Raw genomic sequence first — 25730 nt, 5'->3', positions numbered from 1 at the left:
TAATTCACAATGATGCATAAAATATATCAGTGAAGCTGACAGATATTATTACCTCAGTAGGGGCTGCATATTAAACCTCGCGTTCAAATCTATGGCAGAGTAATGAAGCCCACCACCTACTCTCAACTCTTTGAAACAAACTTTCCCTATATGGAATGACATTTTGCCTGTTTATCATTTCCTACCAATTTAGTTTGCTAAGTATTTTTTCCCAATTCCTTTCTTCCAAATACGTTGTAACATGTCTGGCATGCTGTAGTTTTTTAAGCACTTGGGTAGTCAATGCACATATATAATCCTGTTTTCAAAGTCATAACATGCCTTGAGGGATGTGAAAGGTGTTAGGAAAAATAAATAAGGCAGGAAGAGTTTTTGGTTCAGCCAACCAGCCTGAAGTTACATTTTTCTAAGTCTTGTATGTGTTCTTAGCCACTTTTAAGTATGTGTTAAAAGCATAGAAACAATAAAGAATTTGTAGTTCTTCAGTGAGCCATGAAAACCTCTGTAGCTCCCTGGTGCACATGTAGAGAAGTAATGCGTGAAGAAAGAAGATGGTCACCTTCTTACTAGTAACTGCATTTGGGTGTTCAGCCTACTTAAGCTCTTGAGTAACAACTTACTTCAGTGGCTAAACCAAAACCAATATTTAAGAAACTCAACAAATTTATAACAAAAGCTACTGAAACCACCTACAGAGAAAAGCCAAAAATTATCTGAAATAAGAGAGAGAGAGAGACTACGTAAGTTATTTTCAAAACACTGTTATTAGGGTATTGCCAGGATTCTTCAAACAGAAAAGATTAGTATCTTATTTGTTCAATCTGCACAGTGCATGTATATATGGTTACAAAACCAATGACATTTTTAATTCTTTTTCCTCAAGTTTTGTATTTCAAAAATATTTTCTGAAAAACACAACTGCCTTATAAATGAAACATCTCTAGAACAACCCCAAAAAGTTGCAGAAAACCAAGGAGGGATGAAGTGAGAAAGACAAGCCCAGATGTTTAAAATATTACCATTACTATGGGTACCAAGGTAAAAACTGAAGGGATGAATTGAAGATACACTCAGCGCTCAAAGCACCTTTCTGAAATACAAGATAACAATTTGTCTGAGAACATCTTCTCTTTATCTCCCTCTGAGGGCTGTAAGATTATTAATCTTCAGAGCACAAATCAACTGCAAAACTACAATTCCTGATGTACCCTGCAGCCCCTCACTTACCTGAAGTAAATGAGTCCTTGCTAAGAGGAGGCAGGTAAGTTTTAAAAAAACATAAACCTAGCTCTGCTGTCCAGTTTCCAGCTTCTAGTGGCTGGACAGACATGTATTTCTTCCCACGCTCCACTCTTTTTGCAGAAAAATAGGTAAGGAATTAATCAATTGAATGAAGGTGAGTATTTTTGGTTTACTGTGGAAGAACAAACTGAAGGTGATACTGCACATACGTAACTGCCTCTGGGATGAATTTTGGCAATGCCTTCTACACAACTCTGTATGGTATTAAATAAGCTCAAAGCAACAGGGTATATTACTAGGTTTCCACTGTCCTCAAAATGCTTCAGCTGACCAACAGAAGAAATGAAACACAAGATGAAATAATTAAGTGGCACTGGCAAACAGGAACAAAGCCCTCTGGTATAGCTCAGACAACAGGATCAATCCAGGACAAATGCTTGTTTCTCCTCTCTGAGTTTACAACTGCACCTGTGGTCCTGCACTCCAGAGCAGCTTTCTCCAGACAGGGAGAATTGTCCTATCAACTTCTGTAAGAGAAAGCCAGCACATGGCACACACATGCCTGGAGTAAGGATGATGCCATCCGAGACAGGTGCATCCTTCCCAGGCCTGGAGTCACAGCCACCACACCAGGGGTTAATCCCACACACTCTGGTTATGACTAACAGCCCAACTTCAGCTGCAGCACCTCTCCTGCGTGGTTTTACAGGTTAAATGAGGAAAATAAAAGGGGGGTGGTTAGGGGGAAGTGTTTTATCCCCATGATATCCCCATAGTTTGGCTGAGCTTCATTATTTCAGCCAAGTCCCACTGCCTGGCTCCTCCATCCCACAATTCAAGCTCAAGTAACTCAAGTGCTGCAGTAATCATGGAGAAGAGAGTTGCCCATACCACATAAGCACAAGAGGCTCTGGCAGCACCAAACTGTCACCAAAGTCTCCACAGTGTCCACTGGTGCTAGAAAAGATCCACCCAGATATCAGTGAAGCAAAGATTCCTCCAGTGTACATCCCAGGAATGCACAAACCACCACGTGAAAGTAACTAATTACATTTATTGCATTCACTGCTTCAGGAGCAGAAGCAAAAAAAAAAACAAAACAAAACAAAAACACCAAAGCACCAAAACAAAAACAAAAAAAAAAAAAAACCCACCCCCAAAACAAAAACAAATATTGTACAGAAGACCACTGTTAGTCTGTAGAAAAATTAAGAAGATGGACTGAGAAGCATTCAGGAAAACTAGCTGCCACCCCACAGAGAGGACAAGGGAGTCTCACCCAGGAGGTGGCCAACACCAGTTTGTCCCACCAGGGCCCCACTGGGTCAAAACAAGCTGGGTAATAAACTCTACCTCACAGAAGATTAAGACACTTGGAATTTGGTGCCTGTTCCAGCACCCACCCCATTACTGTATTAACCACTGGGGAGGAGGCAGATGACATACACCAAATTTACTGCCCGGTACTGCAAAACCATTAATTTATCTTACAGCTATTTTACTGGCACAACCCTTGCTCTATAATGGCGCTCTTTTCCTGACTATGAGAAATTATTGGGCAGTTTGTGCTAACTGCTTTCCCGTCATGTTTCATTTCCAAACACTATCTTCTGTCAGTTTATTCCCATTCAACCCAAAGTGACTGTCAGCATGAATACAGATGATCTGTTCATTTTTGTAATGGTCTAATTTTGAGAGCAGTTTCCACCTTCCTTACTCCTTGAACTTAAAAGGCCAAGCAAAACCAACAAAACAAAAATAAAAACAAAAACTAAGGAAAAATAGAATCAAATAAAAATCCACCAAAGCACAGGTAGATTAAATCTCAACATTATGAGAAATACATTCTGTGTATGCCATTGACACATTTGTATTTTACTTTGTTTGAGAAAAGACAAGAAATGTGGAAAATGTAAAAGAAATAACCAGACAAAAGGGGAAAAAAGCCCAACCAAGCCCAGAATCACCCTACTCCTGCCTGTTTTATTTGCACATAAACGTTTTTCACCATGAATAAGCAAATTCTGCTTTTATATTCCTGCCTATTCCACTAATTTTAACATTTTACCTAAAGTCTTTCTTGAGGGGCTGAACCATCCTCTCCTAATACTCACAAATGTCCATCTGCACTGGAAACACGCTGAAAAAGCAGCAAAATCCAATAAGGCTTGGGAGGAGGAACGGTAGGGTTAAAATGAAAATAAGGAATCCCTGGAAATGGTCCTGCGGTGCAATTATGTAACTTGGTATCAAAGGTGCGAAAGCTAGAATGAAAATATTTGATGTGACAGCTCTTCACCTCAGTTGTAGCATGCCCTATCTAAATAGCAGGAGAGCAGATGGTAATTTTCAAGCACATTTAGACCGGAATGCAAACGATACTTAAAAATAAATACATAAATAAACAAATAACACTATACATGGAATAAATAAAATTAAGCCTGTGGAGGGAGAGAGAGCATCTTACCAGGCTAGCCAACACAGTCAGAGGAATAAAAAACACCACTGCACACACAAATTCACAGTCACACAACTCCTTCTTCAGATCTGACATTTATGATTTATTTTTCTAAAATAAGCTAAACCACCAACTTATGGAGCAATACAAAGATACGTGCACTTGTCCTGGCAAAAGCTTTCAAAGTTCATTGGTATTAAATCTGCAGCCCAGTAAGCTGTGAAAACTCTGTCCTTTCAAATGAAGCAGCTTTTGAATACTTGTTGTGAAAATTTTGAGTGAATAAGCAGACTGCATAAAATTTGTTCAAACACCCACTGCAACCTAGAGATTTATGCAATGTCAGACTCAAACTCCAAGTTATTTTAAACATAAGGAGAAATAAATCATTTTAATGTTAATAAAGACTGGTTTCAAAATGCTGCTTGCTCCACAGATAATTCTGAATAGTCTTCCAACTGTCCAATCAAATAAATCAATATCTGGGGTCATGGCAGAGGGGGATTTGTGAGCTATACATGCTCTGTATTTAATTGTCATAGTAAATCCCAGATTTAAAGCATCACTACAGCTGACAGGGCCCAGAACAGCCAGTGCTGTGACCAAGAGTGGTGCCTACTACTGCCCAGGAATCCACATCACCAGGATGCTTCTGCACTTGGAGAGCTACATACCACCACATACACAGATGTGCACACAGAATATATTTATGGATGCATGTGTATAGTACATCCAAGGCAAAATTTAACAACACTGGGACCAAAGGGAAGAGAAAAGACAGAAACACACAGTGACTTGTTTTCAAGCATCTAGTATTCACCAGTATGGCTGGTGGCAGGGAATGCCCACAGACACCTTTCCCAGCTCTCCTCAATGATACAATAGGCCAACATGTTTTTCTGGTGGTTATCTTTTCTCTTTTGTTCTATTCTAAAAGGTGACAACCAACACCTGACAACTAAAAGGAAACTGTCACAAATTTTATGTTTAAGTTGTTTTAAGGAAAAAACACACCAGTTTTCCCACTTAAATAAAACTTCTGAAACTGCTTTTACATGTACTATTCTAACAAGCTACATGTATACACAGTCCATTGCATTACTGATCTTTCAGAGATCCAGTAACATCAGTAAACCATGGAAGAAAACACAAAACTAATTGTGCCTGAATAAACTATTGAGCACTCTTACCTCAATAATCCTGATGTTAACTATTCCAAAGCCCTGATGCTTCATGCACAGCAACAGCACCTAAAATTTAGAGTTTCCCCTGCTTGCATAGCTACATATCCTATGCCTGCTCTCATCAGTTGAGGTCAGTCACTGCAACATTCCTCTTGGTGCAGTCACACCAGCTTTGCACCCCAATGTCCTACACTCCTGCAGACACCTACCTGACTCTGTGCGTTGGCCAAGGTGTCCCTTGAGTACATCTCTGTTGGTATCTGCTCCCTCTACTCATACTCACTTTGAAAGGTCCTCCCCACCTCCAGACCTTCTCCTGTGATGTAACCCAAGTACGCCTGAACTGGCAAAGAACACAGCAAACTCTACTACTCTTGAGAACAAATCTGAACCCCAGTGCCACCCAGAGAGAGTAGCAGTTTCTCCTGACAGAAATATGGCACATTTAACATCAACTGAGACAGAAAAGGTTTCAAGACAAGACTGCATTAAGGGGGGGAAGCAAGATCAAATTAAGTCCTGAGATAAAAGCAATTAATTGCTGCATCTACAGCATGAGTGCTTCCACCTGATGTGCAAGAGCAGATTTGTTCAAAGCAAGCTAGAACTTCAGCACACTGAAAACTCAGATTTCACTCCCATGTTTTGCAAGAACACCATTTCTGCTCAATAAACATTATTTTGGATAAAGCGCTACTATATGCAGCACTGGGTAGGTGTTTTATCATTTATTTGCACATATCATGCATTTTATAATAAATTAGCATAGCAGTTCACCAGCAGAGTCAAAATTTGCACTGAAGCATCCTAATTACCAGGATCCTTTCTATATTCCAATTCTAAAGTGTTATCTCATTTGCTCATTAGTATGTAATATACATGCATTCCTAAAAGCACATACAACTGAAATTATCATAAATATATAACTACAGTTACATTTTTATTAGGTTTACCAAAATCTGAAAGAAAACTGGACTATTAAATGCAAAACTTACATGCAAAATTCTAATAAATAGTGTCTTAAGTTTAATTTATTCTCCAAAATACCCCAAAAATGTCTAAAGTAAAGACTTATATTTTACATAAAAATTAGCAATAACTGTTCATTTTCTAGAAGAATGAGAGGTTGAAAAGTAACTTGAGTGTATTGTACACAGACTCCAGGTATGAAAAAATATAAAGCCATTTCTTAGCAATTAATAGAGCCAGACTAAATTGATATGATTAAACCTCATTTTATCTACTGTATAGTTTTATAAATTTGTAAAATTTGCTTCCTTGTAGTCAATTTTGGAAAGTAAAGTGTTAATCAATCCATATTAAGACCCTTACACCCAAAGCATGCAGACAAGAACAGATACACAGCAGTGTGCTTAGTATGGGTATGCTTGCACACATTTTCACAAGGAAACTAGTAAGGGAATCTTTGCTTTATTTGTATGTTTTTGATTTCACAAGACTGACAATCAAGATGACGGCTAACCAACATAAAAAATGCAAAAATCATTCTAAAGAAGTGTCTCATGCGAAGTCCACACCTGATCTCCCTTCCTTGGAGAAACTCTCAGTAAGCTTCAGTGGTATATAAGCAGCTAAAAGGAAAAAGCTCTCCACTGTTTAAATGGGCTTTATGGAGTTGGAAAGAGTCAAATTCAGGAGATAAACTTGTGTGTGTCCCCTGCAGTGAGTGTCCTACTCAGAATTCCTCACTACCAGCCAGGGTGGGTCAGCGCCTCTCACAGCCGAGCTTGCCCCTGCTGTGGAGCCCATGGCTGCGCACAGGCTGCCCTGCCAGCCTGCTGCCCTCTCAAAATAAGGTTTCTTTTCTGCAGGATGCAGGTGCAATTCTGCCCATGATTCCAAGTGAGACACAAAATACCATTTCTGTGTCTTCTGAACTCTTACAGTTTGCATGTGATATTTCAGAAGAAGTAAGAATACCTTCCATCTCCAGAAGGTGTTTTCACACCTTCTACATGTATTTTAAGTTACTTGCCTGATGGCAAACATCTTGGGCCCAGAGAACCCACCTCCACAAAAAGCACTCACTTTTACAAAATTAGGAACCAGAGCACATAGGGGTTTTTTTAGTAATTAAAGTTTCTGGTTTCTGAAGGCATAACAATGTGGTGCAGATTTAATAAACTGACCACACTGTTGGAACACATGATTCACTACAGAAAGAAAAACAAATGCTCTGAATGCAACATGGCAGAAGGAAAGTGATTTCACATTCATGTCACTCAATACTTTAAACACCATGTTAATTTTAAGACCTCTTGGGGTTATTTTGATTTTTTGAGTTACCTGAAGGGCACAGTAAGCCTTACACAATATTTGCACATGGCTGCAGTTCTCTAGGCAATGGGCCTTCCCTGTCTGTGAAAGTATAGCCCATATATACCTCTGTGCTGCACTGAAAAATTCTTTAAAGCTTTTGTTCTCGTGTATTCAGTTATACACAAGTTCAGGCCAAGAAACCTGAATCACTTCCTTTTAACCTAAAAGGTCTGTATTCAGTTCTTTGGAATTTTTACTATCAACCACACTCTCCAGTTCACTGCAGCCATCCTAACTCTGTATCTGAGCAGCATCTCTATTAGCCATTTTGAGGGACCAAAACCCAGATTCAGTTTGCCAGTATCACTTTCTTTTACCCAGCCAAATATCATATTAATGCTTTTAAACTGCAGGACTGCACAAGGAACTTGCACTCAACTGATTATCTACCATGACCTTCAAAGCTTTCTCTGTCACTGCGTTTCCAGAAGAAAGCAATATCCCGTAAGTGAGAACTGCATTTTAGTTCACAGATCACAATGGATTTATTAAAATCAAAGTATTCTCTATAAGTCTGGTTTTATCTTCATTTAAATTGGCAACAGGAAAATGTGGTGTGGATAATGCATTTCATCTTGTGGTTTTTTTTTTTTTAATAATTTTATAGGAAAGTTTAGTCTCACTGATTGGTAACTATTCTGTTTCAGTTTATTAGTGGCTCTAGCTTCCACACCATGCTTGGCAAGTCTTTTTGCTAACCAGAAAAATGTATTTAATGTCCTCATGCACTTATTTAAGCAATTAGGTGCTTAAACAAATATTTATTCAGTGCTTAAGTTTAACATGCTTATTACATTATAAAAATGGCAAACAGAACATTTCTTTCTTACCAGATCATTTTTTAAAATTCATAATTAGTCCTCATTTATAGTTGAAGGAATTTTACTCCTTTTAAAATAGGTCTTCATTACTTAAAGAAACCACATAAAAATAAACTTGATCCACATTCAAAATATTCTTTATAAACAAAACAAGAAATTGCTTAGAGAAGTGAAGCTTCTAGTTATAAAATTCTGACAGATGCTGGAAACAAGAACAGCAGGACAGCATTAACTTTTTCTTCAATTATTTGTTTAGTAAAAAAACCTTCAAGCCATTCCAAGCATCATCTACAGAGAAAAAAAAACCCTCTAATTGATTCAGCTTATGACCATTCCCATCTTCTGTGCTGCTGTCCCTCTAAAAGCAACAGATGTGTATGTGTGTGTGTGTAGGTACACAATATATCTATCAATCAATACACATCCATGCTCATGGATTTTATAGAGTTGCTTATTTGAGCTCAATTCTTTCTGCATACAATTTAATTAAATCCAGCTATGGTCCTCTCAACTAAAAAAACACTGACTGACTTCTGTGACTAGCTCTTCTTCATCTGCTTTTGAATTCCTCAGTGCCAGACACAATGTTTTGCCAGACAAACTGCTGCCTGCATTTACATGCACAGTTTGAAACAGACATTCCTAAAGGTTTCAATGCTTGCTGCAGGTGGTGTTTAGTCCCTGCGTCCCCCTTCACACTCTAGCACAAGTTACATTCTTGAGGGACAGGTCATCTTGCTTTTACTTCATTTCAGAGGTACCTAGCAGGTACTGGTTAGTAACCTCACCTCTTGCCTTCTCTGCCAGGACAATAACTCACAAGCATTTAGTATCCTTTGCTTTTGAGTACTCAGTTACTCAGAAATACATAATATCCCTCTTGATACAGAGTACCACTTACCTTCCCCTTCTATCCATTCAATTCTCTCTACATAGGTTATAACCATTTATTTTAAAATTCTAATCCTGTGAACCATTCCACTAGATTTCAAGTAATACCAAGCAAACAAAATTTGTAATTGTAAATGAGAAATTCCAGCTTCTCTTGTTTATTATCCTGGCTGCCAGGATTAGAAGGATGGGGTGGGGATGGGGGGGTTGTGCCCCTCTTGTCATCTTTAGTTTCTTGATCACTGCTGTCCACAAAACCATGATTTCAATCTCAGTGTGTGCTTATGTGTTCCTGTAATGACATCCTCCATCTCCACTGCCCCAGCTCTGAGCTCTTCTATTCACCCAAGCCAAAGTGACCTCAAGAAATAGTTTCTCTGCTTACCAGGGGGAGCTCAGCCTAAGAACATGCTCCCTTCCCTTTACAGACAATAACCAGCTTCTAGAAAACACCAACACTTACACTAAACTACTCACCCTACCAGTGGGACACTTGCAGGATCTTTGTTTCTGAACTGCTTATCAGGAACACCTTTTGTGCCAAACTGGATAAGGAGGCTTTTAAAAAGCTTCTGCCTACTGGCAACTAGCATCAAAACTCTACCTTACTAATGTGAACTCTTCCATCACAGCTGACCGAGAGAACAGCCACTGCAGCTGGGGAAAGGGAATGGGAAAAGGAGAGGTGCTAGGTTTCTTCCACTGAATGGAAAAAGTGGTTTTTCTCCTACTTCATGGGATGTTCTGAGACTTCAGAACATCCCTTGGTAATTATCTTCTGGGAGTCTCTACAGCATCAAACGTGTGAGGCACTCTTTTCTTCTTTGTGTCAGAAAAGGCCTGTCTAGGTATATTTTCTAGTCAGTGGAACAATTCAAGATTCACACCTTCAGCCTTCTCCAATCCCACAGTAGTGTATTTATTTCTGCTACCTTGAAATTTCTGACATAGTAATTTTGTTTTCAACAGAAAAAACAAACAAAAAAAAACCAACCAAAAACCAAAACCCAAAACAAACAAACAAACAAATCAAAATCCCTATTGCTTTGATATGCAGTATGATTTCAGTTCTAAATCAGTGGTGGTACTACAGGGTGTCCAAAGGTATGATAAGTCCAGGCAAAGACACTAAAACACAGCCAGCCACATATCAGCACCTTTGTTCAGGAGAAAGACTATCAACTTTTTTGTTAAGATTTGCATCCATACACTTATTTTCACCTCTCAAGTATTTTCTTAATAGTTATCAAAAGAAACTTCCATTCAAATGGCTGCTTTTTCAAGATGTATTTATTAATACAGGTCCAGATTTTCCCACAGCCCTACTATCACTACATTTACCTTGACTGTCTCCCAAGTGAAAGGGGAGGCCTTTGACACAGATCAGCTCAGAGCCACTGCACTTTCCTACAAAACAGCTCCATGAAGGGACAGGCTGCCACAGGAAGGGCTGGTAACCTGGCTCCCCCACCGAAATGGGAGCCTCCAGTTGGAAAGTGCAGTGCTAAGTGCAAAACTGGCATGAACAGCACAACCTTAGGCAAATTTCACTAAAAACCACATAAGCCAGTGGCAGAGCTAACAGCCAGTGGAGCCCTTCCTGAACACAAACAGGGAGACCCCCCAGCTATACTGGGTCGGTTTCCTCACCCAGTAGAGAGAGCAAGCAGACAACTGCCCAAGCATCCATAACACCTCTGTCCAGAATGAGGCTTCAGGCTTTCATTACTCACTTAATTTTCCAAGAGTAAATATAGTGTCATGAACAGTATTAACATAGCAATATGGACAAACATGTACACCTCTGCCTCAGCTGACAAATATGTTTGCAAGGCTCATTTCACCTTCAACTAAACAGAGAAAGCTGCTGCAAGACAAGGAATCTTAAGGACAAAAAAAAGACAAGAAAAATTCCTCAAGGCAACTGCACACAAATACACTGCTCTATGTTGCTTGCTCCAATAAGCACTTACACTGACTTTAACCGTAGGAAAAACTATGGGACAAGAATGAATTCACATCCTTTCAGAGCTCTACTGCCCAATGCATTCTATCTTTTTTGAACACAATTGGGATTTTCACAACATATTAAAACCTGATATCTGAATATCTCAATTTCCAAACCAGGATGTTAACAGCATAGATTAAGAACTCCAGCAAGAGTGCAAAAACAAGACTATGCTGTTTTCAACTACTGTTCAAATTTCACCTGCAATCTCTTGTCAAATATATAAAAATAACAAAGAAAAGGCATCTCTTTTTCAGGAAAATATTAAGTCTTTGTATTTTTATTGCATCTTTTAGCTGAACCATTCACAGTATTTGTTTCCCCTTGTAATTTCACACACCCCATACCAGGTGGTTATTAGATGAACAGTACTAGTGAAAGCAACAAAAGGACAACAATACTGCATTTCAAAAATGAAGATGGCAGAGCAATAAAGATGTGCAGATTTATGTTACATTCATTGTAAAAACATCTCCAGGGTAATCACAAAGTGTTAAGGCATTCCCAGTATTTCTCACTGCTACGGTTTTACTTTAAAGGGGGAGGGAAAAAGGGGGGAAAAAAAATCTGTGATTCAAAATGGAAGTTCAGTAATTATTTACAGCCCAGTATGTAACTGGCAAAATGACTGGCAAAGTTCTCAGCACATCAGCTCAGACGTATGTAAGCAAGGCATTCCTTCCCTGCGGTAGGCGGCCCCATGTCAAGCAGCTATGTGCTAGAACTTGTCCTGTGCTACCTGTTCAAAGGAAACTGTGCAAGAATATTTCAAGCTCTGACAGATACCACTTTGTGCAAAAACATCCACAGGAGTATTACAGAAAAAGACAGCACTGATGTTTCAGCAACCTCTGTGTCAAGAAAGGTGCTCTCCTGCATTTTTATTGACATGCAGGAAGCAGATGATCATTCCTTGTACAATCAGTGCTAGCACTGACAACACTGCTTTTCTACCAGTCCCAGACTCCCTTCCATGCCTTTGCCAAACTCTTACTTAAGAATTTGCACCCTCCTATTTCAGAGAAATTACCACTTGGTATTGCAAATAGAAATGTCACATCTCTAAGACAGTAAAAAGTACCCAACAAAACCACAATGCAATAATAAACCCTATCATTTGCAGCATTTCATTACTACAAGATCTACACCAAATGCCAAAGTGTGCGCTCCTTTCTTTTAGCAAATATTTATTAAAATACTAAGACCACTTAAGTTTATTAACTTAAAGAATTCAGGACACAGCCATTCATTCCTGTGTCCGAAGTGCAATACATAACATCAGGTCCATGTATTAAAGTACTTTTCAAGTAAAAACATGTTTTCTTCACTAAGCACAACACGTAATATAGATCTTTCCACATTCCTACAAACAGCAGTCTCACAACCAGGTTAACTCTTTAACTCTTTTTTTTGGATCTTTTTTTTTTCCTTTTTTAACCAGATATGCAGAAAGCTAAAGTTTCTAAGTTCCTGCAAGCTGGTCTAAAGCAACTCCAGTAAAGACACAGCAAGTCACACGTACACAGGGTTCTGATATTTTGTCAAGTTTTTATTCTGCTTTACAAGATATTAATGCATGCCAAGAATAGGAGTGTATTTTTAGTCAGTTCTACATGTGAAAGACAAAAATGGGATGACAGAACACAAGAGAGAAAGAAGAAAGAAAAGCCTACACCTAATACACCCAAAGTATATCTGATCTTTTCCTGGATATTCTTCAGTTGCTTTTTGTGGTTATGCTTCTCTTGTAACCCTGGTGTTATAAGCCTAAAGGAATATTAAAAAACATTATTTTTCCTGTGATGTATAAAATCAAAGCAGAAAAGGCCAAATACCCTACACAATCTTGGCATTTACTGAATCTACTCTTCACAACTTGCTGCAAGACTGCAAATTTACTCAGGTCATAAAACAATCTTCAGTTGGAGAAGGATACATAGAATTTCTCACAGTATCACCTCAGAGGACTAAAAACCCACCCGCCTGCTCTCCAACATCAGGTAGGGTTTCTTGTGAACATGAGGTCTAAAGTATAATTTTCTGCAGGACTTAAGGTTCATTTTAGAAATAATAGTTTCCTCCCTAGAATACCTTTCCAAGCATAAAAGGGCTATAAATCTATTAAGTACACACTTCCCAAACCTGCGGGGAGATATCTTGGCCTCTGATTTTCCTCAGTTTTGCCAACCAGCAATAAAATGAAACCAATGAAAAACACAAACCAGTCAATTTGCATCTGTCCTTTAAAACATTCTCCAGTACAGTAGTCAAAACACATGCCCACTTTCAGTGCTGCCAGCTCGGAAAGTTGGGAGAGACAGCAGAGGCAAGCAGTGGAGTTTCTGAGGAGGGGCAGGAGCAGCTTCAAGCAGAGAGAGGTCATTGCTGAGCAGCCCTGCTGGCTTTGTCCATGCACAGCCTCAGTTCCCTGTGTTTGTTTCTATTAAACCCCACTTGCTGAGCACAAAACAGAGACACAATCCTGTGGGAAGAACAAGGTGGTTCCACTAAGGTGTCCTGTAAAGCACATCCTTGCCAACATGGCCTCTAAAACACACATGTATATAGATTCCAGATAACTAATGTTACTTCTTAAATAATTAAAACAACATCTTCCCTAAGTGGCTATATAAACCTTGTTTATTTTGATTGGACTCTTGTCTCAAAAGACAAGTTATGTTACAGTATGCCAAGAAATGAGCAGAAACTCTTCATCACTGTTCTGTGAAAGAAATGAACAAGCAAGTGTAATTTACCAAAACTAAATTCACTTACTTTCCTAAAGGTGTATTTGGATATAAGATTCAAATATGATTTCTAATAATGTTCAGTCACTGAATTGTTTATTACCTGTCTGTGTCTTGCTTTTACATTCAAATGAAAAAAGCATTACTAAAAAACAATATTCAGAAGAAGAGGAAAAAAAAAATGGAGTGGACAAAGAAATAAAACAGACACTGATTTTCTCCTTGGTACTCTTCCACACCCCCAAAAGACTTCATAAGATTCAGAGATGAAATACGTTATCAGCAAGGATGCAAGCACTTAACACATTTTTTCTATTTCAGGCAAAGCAATGAACAAGTACCAGAAGTACCTAAAACTGGGGTCACCCAAGGTAGCAGAAGAATAAAAGCCTACAGAGATTGCATGAGTTGTAGATTTGAGTTATTCTTTAAGTTCTTAAATCTTTCTTTCATCCGTCTTGAAAAACAACCGAACACCAAAAGCTTAAAGTATTTACAATAGGATTTTTAGATGTGCCCAGTTAGAATAGTTATAAGGAACAATGCAATATATAAACAAACAGGAGTATTAGAAAAAACTGTCTACAGAGAAATTAAATAGTCTCAAACATGTTTAAGATATATTTTTTTAAAGATTTTATAACTCATCCACTCCCATAAAAAGGTCTTAATGTTCTAGATGATAAAACACGCAAAAGTAAAGCAGGTTACTGAGCAAACTTGAATTGTACTACATGGAACCCATGTCATTTCAGACTGACTAGATTAAAAAGGTATGGAAAATACTTTTGGTTTTTTGCAGTACTACTCTCCCACTGTAATTTTTGTACAAGTTTTCCTGAAGCTAAATCTAATATAAATCTTAGTCTATAAAAAAATAAAAGTTGCTGCTAGCAATAAGAGTCTAATCTTGAACTACTAAAACATCAGGTATTTTTTGAAAGGCCTATTGTTTCAAGAAGCAAACTACTTGACTCTGTCACAGGGTGAGCAAAGTGAAGGGCACTGACCTGTCTCATTCTGAAAGTCTCTTCAATTGACTTGGTGGATTAATTCTGCCTACCCTGGTATCAACTCAAGACAACGCACCCAACCTCACCAACATGGCCCCAAAGTGAAATTGTTTTTCCAATGAAATCACAGCAAAGGTCCCACTGATTTCCCCTTATCTTCAGCCCTATTTTCAGCTGTGGGAAACATACTCCCTATTTTTAAAAAAGCATACTCTATTGCATCCCTTGTTTCCTTTGAGCAAGTCCAAATTTACAGACAAATGATAGCATCTTCTGAGAAACTCATATAATGATTTTAAAAAAATCTGAGTTCCCTCAGGAATATTGGGAAATACAGTTAGAATATAGTTAAAAAATCATATTGAATATGTGCATGATGGGTCGGGACATTATTTCAACTATCTGAGCGTCAATTATTCTTTGATTAATATTATTAACAAACTACTATGACTATAATATTAAGAGTAACAGTCAATTATTCCTTACCTACACTCTAAAACCCTCCTGGCACAATCATTATATGGCAGCTGTTGAACAGAGTAATGCAGCAGTCTTTTCTTAAAGCAAGATGCTTATTTTACTTCAAATGTAAATAAACTCATCTCCTGCTGCCATGTAAAATGAGCTGTGCATAAGCAAGTGATTTTGTACCCTCCTAGTGAAGCAGCAAACAGCTCTCTGTTCTCCATTCCTGATCACCAAATTTATTTCCTGCCTAACTCCAGTGCAGAGTGACAGCTAATTCTGCCAGCAAATCAAGCTCCCAATAACAAAATAACTGCTGCTTCTTTAAACAACCTTTTTCAGAACACCAACACAGAGGGCTTGCATGTTTTCCCCTCTAATGTCCCCACTTCCAAGCAGAACAACAAATGTGATTACAGCTATTAAATATTTCAGCTAAATGACAATCGTTTAGCAGTAACAAGAATACATTTCATTTGTCATAATACATTGATCATTCTTACACACTTTCTGTACAAATGTTGTCTGCTTAGTACTCCAGTCTGGATGTAAAAATTAGCATTTACTGAACATCATTACATGGTAATTCAACAAATAAAAATGTTGACCCAGTCTCATTTCCGAATCATCTCTCACCAGCTGAAAGATCAGTTATTTTCCCTTTTCAACCTACATTTTTTTCTGCACTGTTTCAAAGAATGATGGAAGCTACTGAAATGTTTCTATTTACCATAATAATGCAATTCTGTTACTTAAGGGATTTTCTTCAGTAAACAATCTCAGATGACCAGCATTAAGATGAAGAGCTAAACTATCATAAGGACCACAAACTTATGTCGAATTTGATTCTGTGATTATCTGTAATCTGTGCTCACCTCCCTCTATAGAGTGAATTACACTCAATAGAAGGGATAATTCTAAAGGAGACAATACAACATAAAGCCTTATCCTGTCATGAACTAAAGTAGCAGCCTTTTTTTTCAATTTAGTCAATGAGGCTTAGTATACCAAAAGAAAGGACCATGCTAAACATTTTCCTACAGTCTGCACAAGCACAGTACTTAGCATTTTCCTAAATCTGAAATTTAAAAATCCCATTTCTTTACATGACAAAGAGCAACAACTTTTCTTTGCAATTATTAACACTTGACTATCAAAAGACCCATTCTTAAAGATGGCCTTACATGAAAGGCAACTAGCTATGACTTCTTGTCCCTTTTTCTGGTTCAAACATTACATTTCTCCAGGAAGCAGCAGTTCTACTTACTTTACTGATTTTTTTTTCTGAGGTTTATAGAAATTCAAGGATAGCAGATCTATCATTCAAATAAAATGTTACTGAGAAATTATTTTAATTAAAAGTATTTATGTTTTTTACAGAACAGGAAGTTGGGAAAAATAGTAACATAGTAGATCCACAATCTGCTAGTGACAGCTCCAAATAAACGCCCAGTGACATACCAAAATAAATGAAACAAGCAAACAAAAACACAAATAGAACACACACACATGCCACAAAAGCGATACCAAAACCAAAAGGAAAACAAATGCCCCCAAAATCCCAAAGGTAAATCAAACAAAAATCTTGAAAAATATACTTCTGAAGCACATGCTGATCAAAGCTTTACACTCCCTTCTTATGTATGTGCATCAAATGTATCTATCAATCTTTAAGAAAAAGCAACACATCTCACTATTTTGTCCTCTGCTGGCTGTTTTTGAGATTCTATCACATTGATTCATTCTCTGTTCTTGCAAAATAAACAGACCAAGAACTGAAAATGGTGCTTATTTTCTGTGTCTGCTCTTTTTAACATGACTAACATAAATTGTGCTAAAACCTACTTAGGAGCAAAAAACTGCAACACATTTAGTATCATCTGGGTGCTGAGGGCAAATATACACACAGAGGACCAAAAAGGTAATCACTTAACCAGTACTTGCTCTTTGTATACACACAGCATTTCAAGTTACTGGTTCAGAGCAAAATATGACACTAAGTCTCACTTTCTTGGCAGACTTCAATTTTTTAGAATTAAAATTACTTCAGAAAATAACTCATACAACCAGCCAACCAGCAGTAAACACCTGTGTTTGCTAGCTTTAAAATTTTATCTGCCAAGGCAACAGCCATCTCATTTCCTTGGCGTAAACTCGCCATTTCCAGCCTGGGACATTACCCAATCCAGGCACTGTAAACCCTTTCCTAAATGATGTAATCACACTGCTGCTCCTATAGTTCTGGTTTACTTGCAGTTTCCATTAAAATAAATCCTTGCTACATATTCCTAGAGGTTTTACAACTTTTTCTCCCCTTAAAAAAAAAAGTTACTCCATACTGAAACTTGCCATATAAGACAACAACAGGCATATCTTCCTTACATCTCAAAATAATCTGTATATCAGAAAAGGGGGGAAATGGAATTAGTACTTCTCTGAATATCTACAGTTCCATTCTTAAAACAGTGAGGACACTAATAACATTTGGTTTTGAATTCTGCAGATCAAGAATATTAAAACAAGTTAAAGGAACAAGTGATTAGCATCCTTTCATCTCACGGAATTTCTATAGCAAAAAAAGGAGAAAGAATAGACCGAGGCTCAGGCCTCATAACTTGTCTTGCTGCAAGCAGGCTCAAGGCACTAAAGCAACTGCATGATCAGTACTGAAATGTTCCACTTAAAATAGCTATTAGAAATGGCTGTTGTACACATCCATGCAAATATCTTTCATAAAGAATTTACTATGCATTATAGCAACATGATCCTATTTACACAATAAGTTGTTGTTCCAGTCCATCAAGTACACAAGGAATTTTAATGCACACTAAAAAAAAATCAATTAGGCAATGATCATCTGATTAAACAGGCATATCACACCATTCAATTCTTTCAAACATATTCATAAATCCAAGCCTTCAAACTTTGATGAAAAGTTTCAAAACCTGTGAGTGAATATTTCAAGTATATGATTTTTAAGCTTAATTAAATTCAACACAAAATAATATCCTGCGTGCTATTATCACGAAAAAGCAACACCACTGGTGAGAAAAAAGCCCCTTATTTTGACCAGTATTCTGAGGTCTTTTTATTTTTAGCACAAATGTCTTTACAAAGCAGCAGAAGGCTTTCCTACAGCACCCAGCACTAAAGCACTTTGAGTGGGCAATCGAACTAAAGCCAGAAGGAACCGATCATGGCATCATCACTTGCTTGACTGAGGTCCAAAAAGGGTGTGAGGCAAAAAAGAAGGTAAATGAAAAGCAAATTATTGTCTTTCTAATCAGATCTTATTACTCAGATAGTATTTCACTCATAGTGAGATGTATTGCAAAATCAAGCCTGAAGTTTTCAGGTGCTAGCTATCCCTGCATATTAGGATTTTCAGTTTTGACATCATCTCTTTGTAATTCCAAGTGATATCTAAGATATTAGAAACTGAAAGTTAAATCTGAGAGAATATTTTTCTGCTTTCTGGTTTAAATACATTCCCTGGGTAAGGAGTGCTAATAACCCAAAAATTACATTCAACCCATGCAAATCAGGAGAGAGAGTTCACAAGATTATGAGATAGCAGTATTAAGACTTACAGGCAAGAACAGCATTTTAAAACCTTGCTGCAACTTGTGTTCCATTCATAAGGACTGACAACATGGGCACAGGTCATCTTGCTCCCTGCTTTCACTTGCCTTCTTCCCCCCTCTCCCACTGAAGGTGAATGGGAAAGAAACAAAATCCCAAGTTTCCTAACAATATAAAAATCTCTTTCTAAGTAATTAATTTTTCATTGACAAGAGATATGTTGTCTGCAATCCTATAAATTTAGCATATGACTCTTTTTTTATCACCTTCCTTTCTCATACTTTTCCTTTTATATAGGTGTCAAATCAGTCCAGAGACTTTATATATTTATTTGATTCACACTGAATTAACTGGACATGCCCTCAAAATATTACAAAATGCTGCAGCACTCTTCAAACTGCTTAGCAATTTGTCCCAGGAGGCTATGACCCATGTTCACATGACTAATCTGTATCTCTGCTGTTAACTGTCAGAAAAGAAAAGAAAAATCTCAGGTTACCATTACTTTATTTACAACCAACCTGCCTTTCCTATATGGCCATTTATATATCTAGACCCCTTTATCTTCAGCTGATTTAGTGTAAAGAGATTGCCTGGATTTCAAATTGTGTCCCTTATGTAAAGCTCAGTGTGTTGTGCTGGGGCTCACCATCAATAACTCATCAGAGATGAGTTCCAAACACTTAGGGGATCTGCTTTCTCTCTTCAGTCCTTAGCAGAACATATCCCTTACCTTCCATAGTCACTTCAATATCCTGCAGTTTCCACACGGAATTTTAAGAGAATCTTGGGGTTTATTTGCACCTTCATGTTTGGTGTCAAGCATGCCTAGACCAAACAGCAGTTGTAAGAGAATGACTGCAGCATTTCATAGATACCCCTTTTAAAATTGGTTAGCAGGCTGTGCTTGACACCCATGCTGCAGATATGTAGGCTGACTGCACCTGATACCATTTCATCTTTTTTATCCTCTTTAATCTTTTACTGCTTATGCCAGAGGCCTCCCTTCCTGAGAGAGAGCTCTTCCACCTCTGGGCTGCAGGCCGGAACACACTATTCTCTGCTGCAATATGACATAGACCAGCTAACTACATCTAGGCAATTATCTTCAATTCTACCACTTTCATTAATTTTAGCTCAATCTTTAGGGTGCTGTTTTTCATCTTTATTTCTTCATTTGCAGCATCCTGCAGCAGAGCCTGCAAGTTAAAATCTGTCAAGTCCCATAGCTCTAACCTCAAGCCACAACACTTGCTGACAAAGAGCCAGACTTAACATTTCAAGGTCTTCTTCAAAATTCAGAAATCTTCACAGTTTAACAAAAAGCCTTCTTGTTTCATCCAAGGAAACAGAGCTGACACCCTCAGCTATCTTTGAGCAACAGCAAACTATAACTCAAAATAAGAACAATCTCTCCCATTGATGCTTCCCACCCTTCCTACAGTGTGGCACTTCCACCCTCATAATCCATCTACTCAGTGCTATCTGTGCACAATAGTTAAATCTGAGCACAGTATGTGTCTAAGGCCCAGTATTTTTTAACCAATCAAGTTTCTGGAAGTGCCTTGCGCTTTTGATAAATTCAATGTGACACTGTAAAGCAGTCCAATTTCCAGAAAGTGCTGAGATTCATCTTCTGAAACTTCTGGCAATATTATGTATTTTATATATATATATGATATCTAAAGTAGGTACGTGCTACACAGTTTTAACAAGCTTAGCTAGGCTCTCCTTACTTAATATTCATGTCACAGGAGTAAAAATCCAGCCAGGAATCAAACTGTGGCATCCTGTGCCAAAGACAACTTACCACTCAGCTGGTAAGTTGGCAATTCAATTTACAAACCTGCATTCCTGCATTTTAATCCTTTGTAGAAAGGTGGTAATATATGAGCAATACGAAAAGAACTGGATTCAGATCATTAGAGGTTCACAAGCCAAACACACGAAGCCCTGGAGGCTGTCCAAAACAAAGCCATGCCTAGGTGCTGATGTCCGTTCAATAGAAGCTCGATGCCGTAATTACCCCGTCGGTGCTCCCAGGAGCTCTGGGCTGGGCCGGCCCTGCCGCGGAGGGCAGCGCCGCGAGGGGACGGACGAGGCCGGCAGCCAATGGCGCCGCCAGCTCACTGCCGCCCGACGGCTCATTCACCATTACCCAGCGATTAGCGAATGCTCTGAAAATTCAACACTCGTCGCCGTAACACAGAATAACTCATTTTTAAATTAAAAATGTGTTTTAATAACTTCACTTCGGTTACAGATACATAGAGGAAAATAAAGCCTCCTTTATTCAATTTCAACTCCCTTTTGCAACTGGCAAAATGCTTTGCTGCCTGCATCTAGCAACCAAATATACAGTTTGGCATTTCTAAACTAAATAATCTCTTACCAGTAAGTATCTATTTAACAACAGAAAAGAAAAAAAAATAAGACCTGTGATAATGATATTATAATATATTTGAAACTGTTATTTAATTACCTGCCGGATTAACATCTTGTCCTACTGGATGGTTAATAACAAGAATTGGCCAGAAACCTACCTGCCAGGAGTCCAAAATTTTATCTTATTTTCTATATTAAACAATAAATATAAAAAGAAACTAATCTGTGACTGCTCAGTTGCACAAAACAAATATTCTTTCCCATTAATGATCAAGTTACTAAGCTGTTCTGCTCACAAGGCAGCGTAGAGCTCTCACTGCCTACACTCATATCCCTAATTTAAAAAAAAATAGCTAACCTAAACTTCTTGATAACCTCAGTTTATCTCTCCCTCTTGAAAACTGCTGTATTTTCCTTAGTACATGGTATGCACATTGAGATTGACCTTCTTAAAAAGGGTAGGAAAAAAGCACAAGGTCTCCATCAGCAGTGAAATCCAAGAAGATAAAAAAAAGATCCTTACCTTTCTATGTACTCTGATACAATAAAAAAAAATCCTGTCTTTAAAGACTTGGTAAAAGAAAAAAAAAAAAAAGAAAAGCTACAGACTCCTATCAAAATGAGGAGAAAAAAGAAAACCAACCACCACAACAACAAACAGATGATATAAATATCTTAAATATCTACCACTTTTGTATACACTGGACTACACTAGCCTTGATGTACTGATGTCAGCTCTAGGTTTTCATCTTACATGTAAGTGTGTGTAAGCTGGAGAGAAAGAAAACATAAAAAACCCTAAAAAACCAAGAACAAAATAGCAACGGCAGCAAAGAAAAGAAACAAAAAATATGCGAGACTAAGTGTTGTCAACTGGAAAAAAAAAAGAAAACTCATGGCATTTGACATACTTCTCTCTCTCCAGAAAGATCCCAGATCCCAGCAACAAACTAAACCCTGTACGAACTGTAAGGGATTTCAGAAAACATTCACACTGTGAACATAATTTCTTTAGTTTTAAAACAGTCCTTCATCTTCTTTTTGCACAAGAAATACTTATTTCTGAGGGTTTTCTCTCACCCCTCTGTATTTACCGGAATGTCAGCAGGGAAGAGAAAGAGAGGAGGGAAACCAAAGCAACCCAGAAAAATCCTGCACAAACCTGTTGCTGTGGATACTGCATTCCTCCCATGGCTGCCGGGGCTCGGCCCTGCATTCCCACGGGATAGCGCTGGGGGCCGGGAGGGCCGTAGGACTGCCCGGGGTAGGGGCTGCTCTGCTGTGCCTGAGAGTGAGGGTTATTGCCCATGCCGTACAGCTGCGGCCTCTTCATCACCATCGGGTCCATCGGGCTGCCCTGTTGGCAAACACAAGCAAAGGAATATTTAAGACGTGCAAAGAAAAAGGTCAGAATCGTCACGCTCACTGCGGGCGAATGATACGAGTGTTTTCTCAGCGCTTTACACATCAAATATTGACTCGATGGACAAACTGGCAAAGTACCATACCCTGGGTTCTCTGATAAATTAGATGAGGTTTTGAGTAGTAAGTCTGGGACTTCCATTCCATTTAAAACAACTTTAGAAAATATTTTGCACTATAACTCGAGGCTGACTGTTACCTATACAGACAGAGAGCAGAAAATCTCCCCAAAAAATTTCAGCTTAAGAAATAATTAAATATACTTGCTGCACACTGATTAGCATCACTGGCCTTAACGTTAAAAAAAAAAAACCCACCAAAAAACATAAATATATATCAAGAGAGACACAAACAATGGACAAGTCACTTAACCTTGAGAAAATATCTATGCTGTCATGTTCTCTCACATCAGAAAAAAAGAGAAACTGGAAAGAAAATAAAGTTTCCAAGAAGTGCAGTGCACACAGAACACTGCATTTCAGCATTTTCCTGTTGCTTTCGTGCACACTAATAAGTTTTCAGATCAAAAAGCAAGTCATAACCCACATTTTACATGAAAGTTTATTTGCTTCCTTAACAGACCTCAGAAAATCCAAACTGCAACCAGTGATGGAGGGGGAAGGGAGGCAAGGGAGAGAAGTTTTATTTTTAGACTTTTTGGCAGCACTTACCAAGCCCTGTAACAGTTTCAGGACAGGTGTCAACCATTGTGTAGTATTACTCTCATGTTTTATTACTGAGAACTAACTGAACCAGAAAAAATACCATACTTCAGTGAAGTGCAGCCCTGTATTGTTAACATGACATCCATTTTTTAATTCCTGAGTTCTGGTTAGATTAATGGAAGAATGTTCAGGGAAGCTTTCAAAAAGCCTATCACAATCTCATCTTCATGAAAGTGGCAAATATCCCCCTCCTGCCCAAAACTAATAAAGTATTCTAAATATGGGCACACTGCACCTGAGGAGATGGAAATGATAACCTCTTCCTTACAGGAATCTCCATTCACTTCGGAAGAGGACTGCCCTTTTTTGCTGCCATAGCAAATTCCACATTCACTGCTAATTTTGGATAAGTATTACTCAGCAATTTTCCTTTTATTGTTTGCCTGCTCTATAGCCAGATTAGAAGTTTCTATCTTTGCCATTAAATGTCTCTGGGTAATTTACTATTTATATTTCATACTTTTCAAAATCAATGGTTCCACAACCACTGCAGATCACCTGATCCATAACAACATTCTCAGTTTTGGTTTTTTTTAGGCCATCATGCACTCTCACCACAGTTTCAACTAAAAAAAAAAAAGGCTAAGCCTTATAGATTCCTTTTTACAGTATCCCAGGGGAAAACTTACATTTCCTCCTATAGACCACAGTATTTTATCTATGTTTACTTCTGTGTTTTAATGTTCGATGCATCACCTGCCATATTTTTCTTCTCAAGCAGAAATCCTTATTCAAAGTGAGTCTTGAGCTTCCTCCATTAGATGCCCATGAAGCCAAACAGCACTTTTCATTGCTACCATCTTCTGTATCAGGGTATAATTTCCAAGTCTCATGTCCAATAACCACATTACTTAAATTCAAGTTTGATTAATTTTGAGTGTAATATTTTCTTTTTTGCATCCAACTTGTAAATATAAACAATGCAGATAGCTACACAGCTAAAACAATCTGACATTATCCATTATTAAGACTACTTTCAGGTGCATATAAACTTTGCCAAACTTCAAGCATTTAGGCTGAAATTTTCCAGGGCATATGTATGCCTGAGGCTGAAATTCTCTGGAAAATTCAGCAGAAATAGTTCAGCTATGTCTTAGAATGAGGTCACAGAAAAATACATCGTTTATGTTCTCACATAAAACACTTGAAAATATCTCTTGAACACCATGCTTTGAGGCAGAGAATTTTAATTTCCCAGGGTGACACTGGACATTCATGAAAGGTAAGGCATGTGCCCCTGTCAGAGAGAGCACCTGAATGTCACCAGACTGGGAGCACAGGAGGAATAAACAGGAGCACATCCTCATGTGCAGGGCAAGGTTTCTTCAGAGGAGTTACGAAGTGCATGGAAGCTGCCTTGAATTTGCCAGACAAAGGAAGAGGGACAATGAGTGAAAAAAGCAATGGAGACAGAAGTGAGGCAGAAAGAGCTGAAGGGGAGAGAGGGAAACAAGGTCAGGAGGTGACATGGATACAGGCCAAAGAGTCTCTGTCCTTTGGACTAGTGACCTCCGAGCAGCAGAGCTTCTGTGTGTGTGTGTTGGGAGGGTGAGCCTCACTGCCCGTGCATCCTTCCTTCCCTCCTTCTCACCAGCCTGCCATCACTACACTTCTCCATGTTCTCTTCAGATGAGCCACTCCTCTTTCCCTCAGGTGATATCCTCCAATTCAGAAAGGTGGAGGGACGAAGAGTCTCAGATATTGCTGTAATCCAGGCACCAGGGGTTGCAGTGTCTCACACAACACTGGAATCAAGGGGGCTGTGGTCACTGGGAGGAAGGGACTGGGACATACCCAGAACTTATTGTGAACACTGCAAGTCAAGAATCTGGACCAAGGACTGGAGATACTTGAATATAAGAGGGCTAGACTGAGGTAGCAGTGACTGTGCCTGGACAAATTACTGGGACAATTCACAGGGACCCACCCTAGCTATCAGTGCTGCCTCTTCCCTCCTCCCTCCAAAGACCTCAGGGAAAGAACAAACAGTAGAACATAGTAGTTCTATGATCTCTATGGTTGGAGAAGACAGACTTGGTGAGGAAACATTTCTCATCCTATGCACTGGTAGGTCCTTATGGGGGGTGGCAAGTCACCACCGCTATTTCTGACTCCCTTCAGATTAGATCTCAACCCTCTATGCAGTGCAGCTAAAGGTGAAGACATCTACCAGTGACTCAATGGCTGTCAACATATTTCTGCAAGGCAAAACAAAACCAAAGAGCCAGCTCTCCCCCAGGCTTAAGAAAGACTATTACTGCAGAAGTTGAGAGCTCACGGAATTAAGTTTGCCCTTGCACCATTAGGTCTGTCTCCTTCACAGATGTAGCTGTCTTAAACCCACAGCCACACTTCAATCCTCACAGGCAGCACATGTGCCTGCCCCAGGTATCCACCCAGCACAGGGCAGTGAAGGGGCCAGTGTGAGCTACTGGAGCAGGGCTTCA

At 38.7% G+C, this 25730-nt stretch overlaps 2 protein-coding genes across 4 annotated transcripts in view; both read right to left on the bottom strand.

Annotated features, from left to right (window-relative positions):
* The window catches only part of ZDHHC14 (zinc finger DHHC-type palmitoyltransferase 14), a 134164-nt gene that overhangs the window by 88039 nt on the left and 20395 nt on the right, over nt 1-25730 (bottom strand). The window lies entirely within an intron of this gene.
* ARID1B (AT-rich interaction domain 1B) overlaps nt 13348-25730 on the bottom strand; it is a 41580-nt gene continuing 29197 nt past the window's right edge. The window contains exons 3-4 of the mRNA XM_064707179.1: nt 22299-22493; nt 13348-13426 (exon numbers count right to left, since the gene is read on the bottom strand). Of these exons, the coding sequence (XP_064563249.1) occupies nt 13388-13426; nt 22299-22493 (234 nt within the window). The 3' untranslated portion in view covers nt 13348-13387. The remainder of the gene's footprint in view (nt 13427-22298; nt 22494-25730) is intronic.

Source organism: Zonotrichia leucophrys, chromosome 3 (genome assembly GCF_028769735.1).
Source record: "Zonotrichia leucophrys gambelii isolate GWCS_2022_RI chromosome 3, RI_Zleu_2.0, whole genome shotgun sequence".
NCBI classification, from domain to species: domain Eukaryota; kingdom Metazoa; phylum Chordata; class Aves; order Passeriformes; family Passerellidae; genus Zonotrichia; species Zonotrichia leucophrys.
The sequence above is the reverse complement of the archived record's forward strand: the minus strand, read 5'-3'. Positions and strand labels throughout refer to the sequence as shown.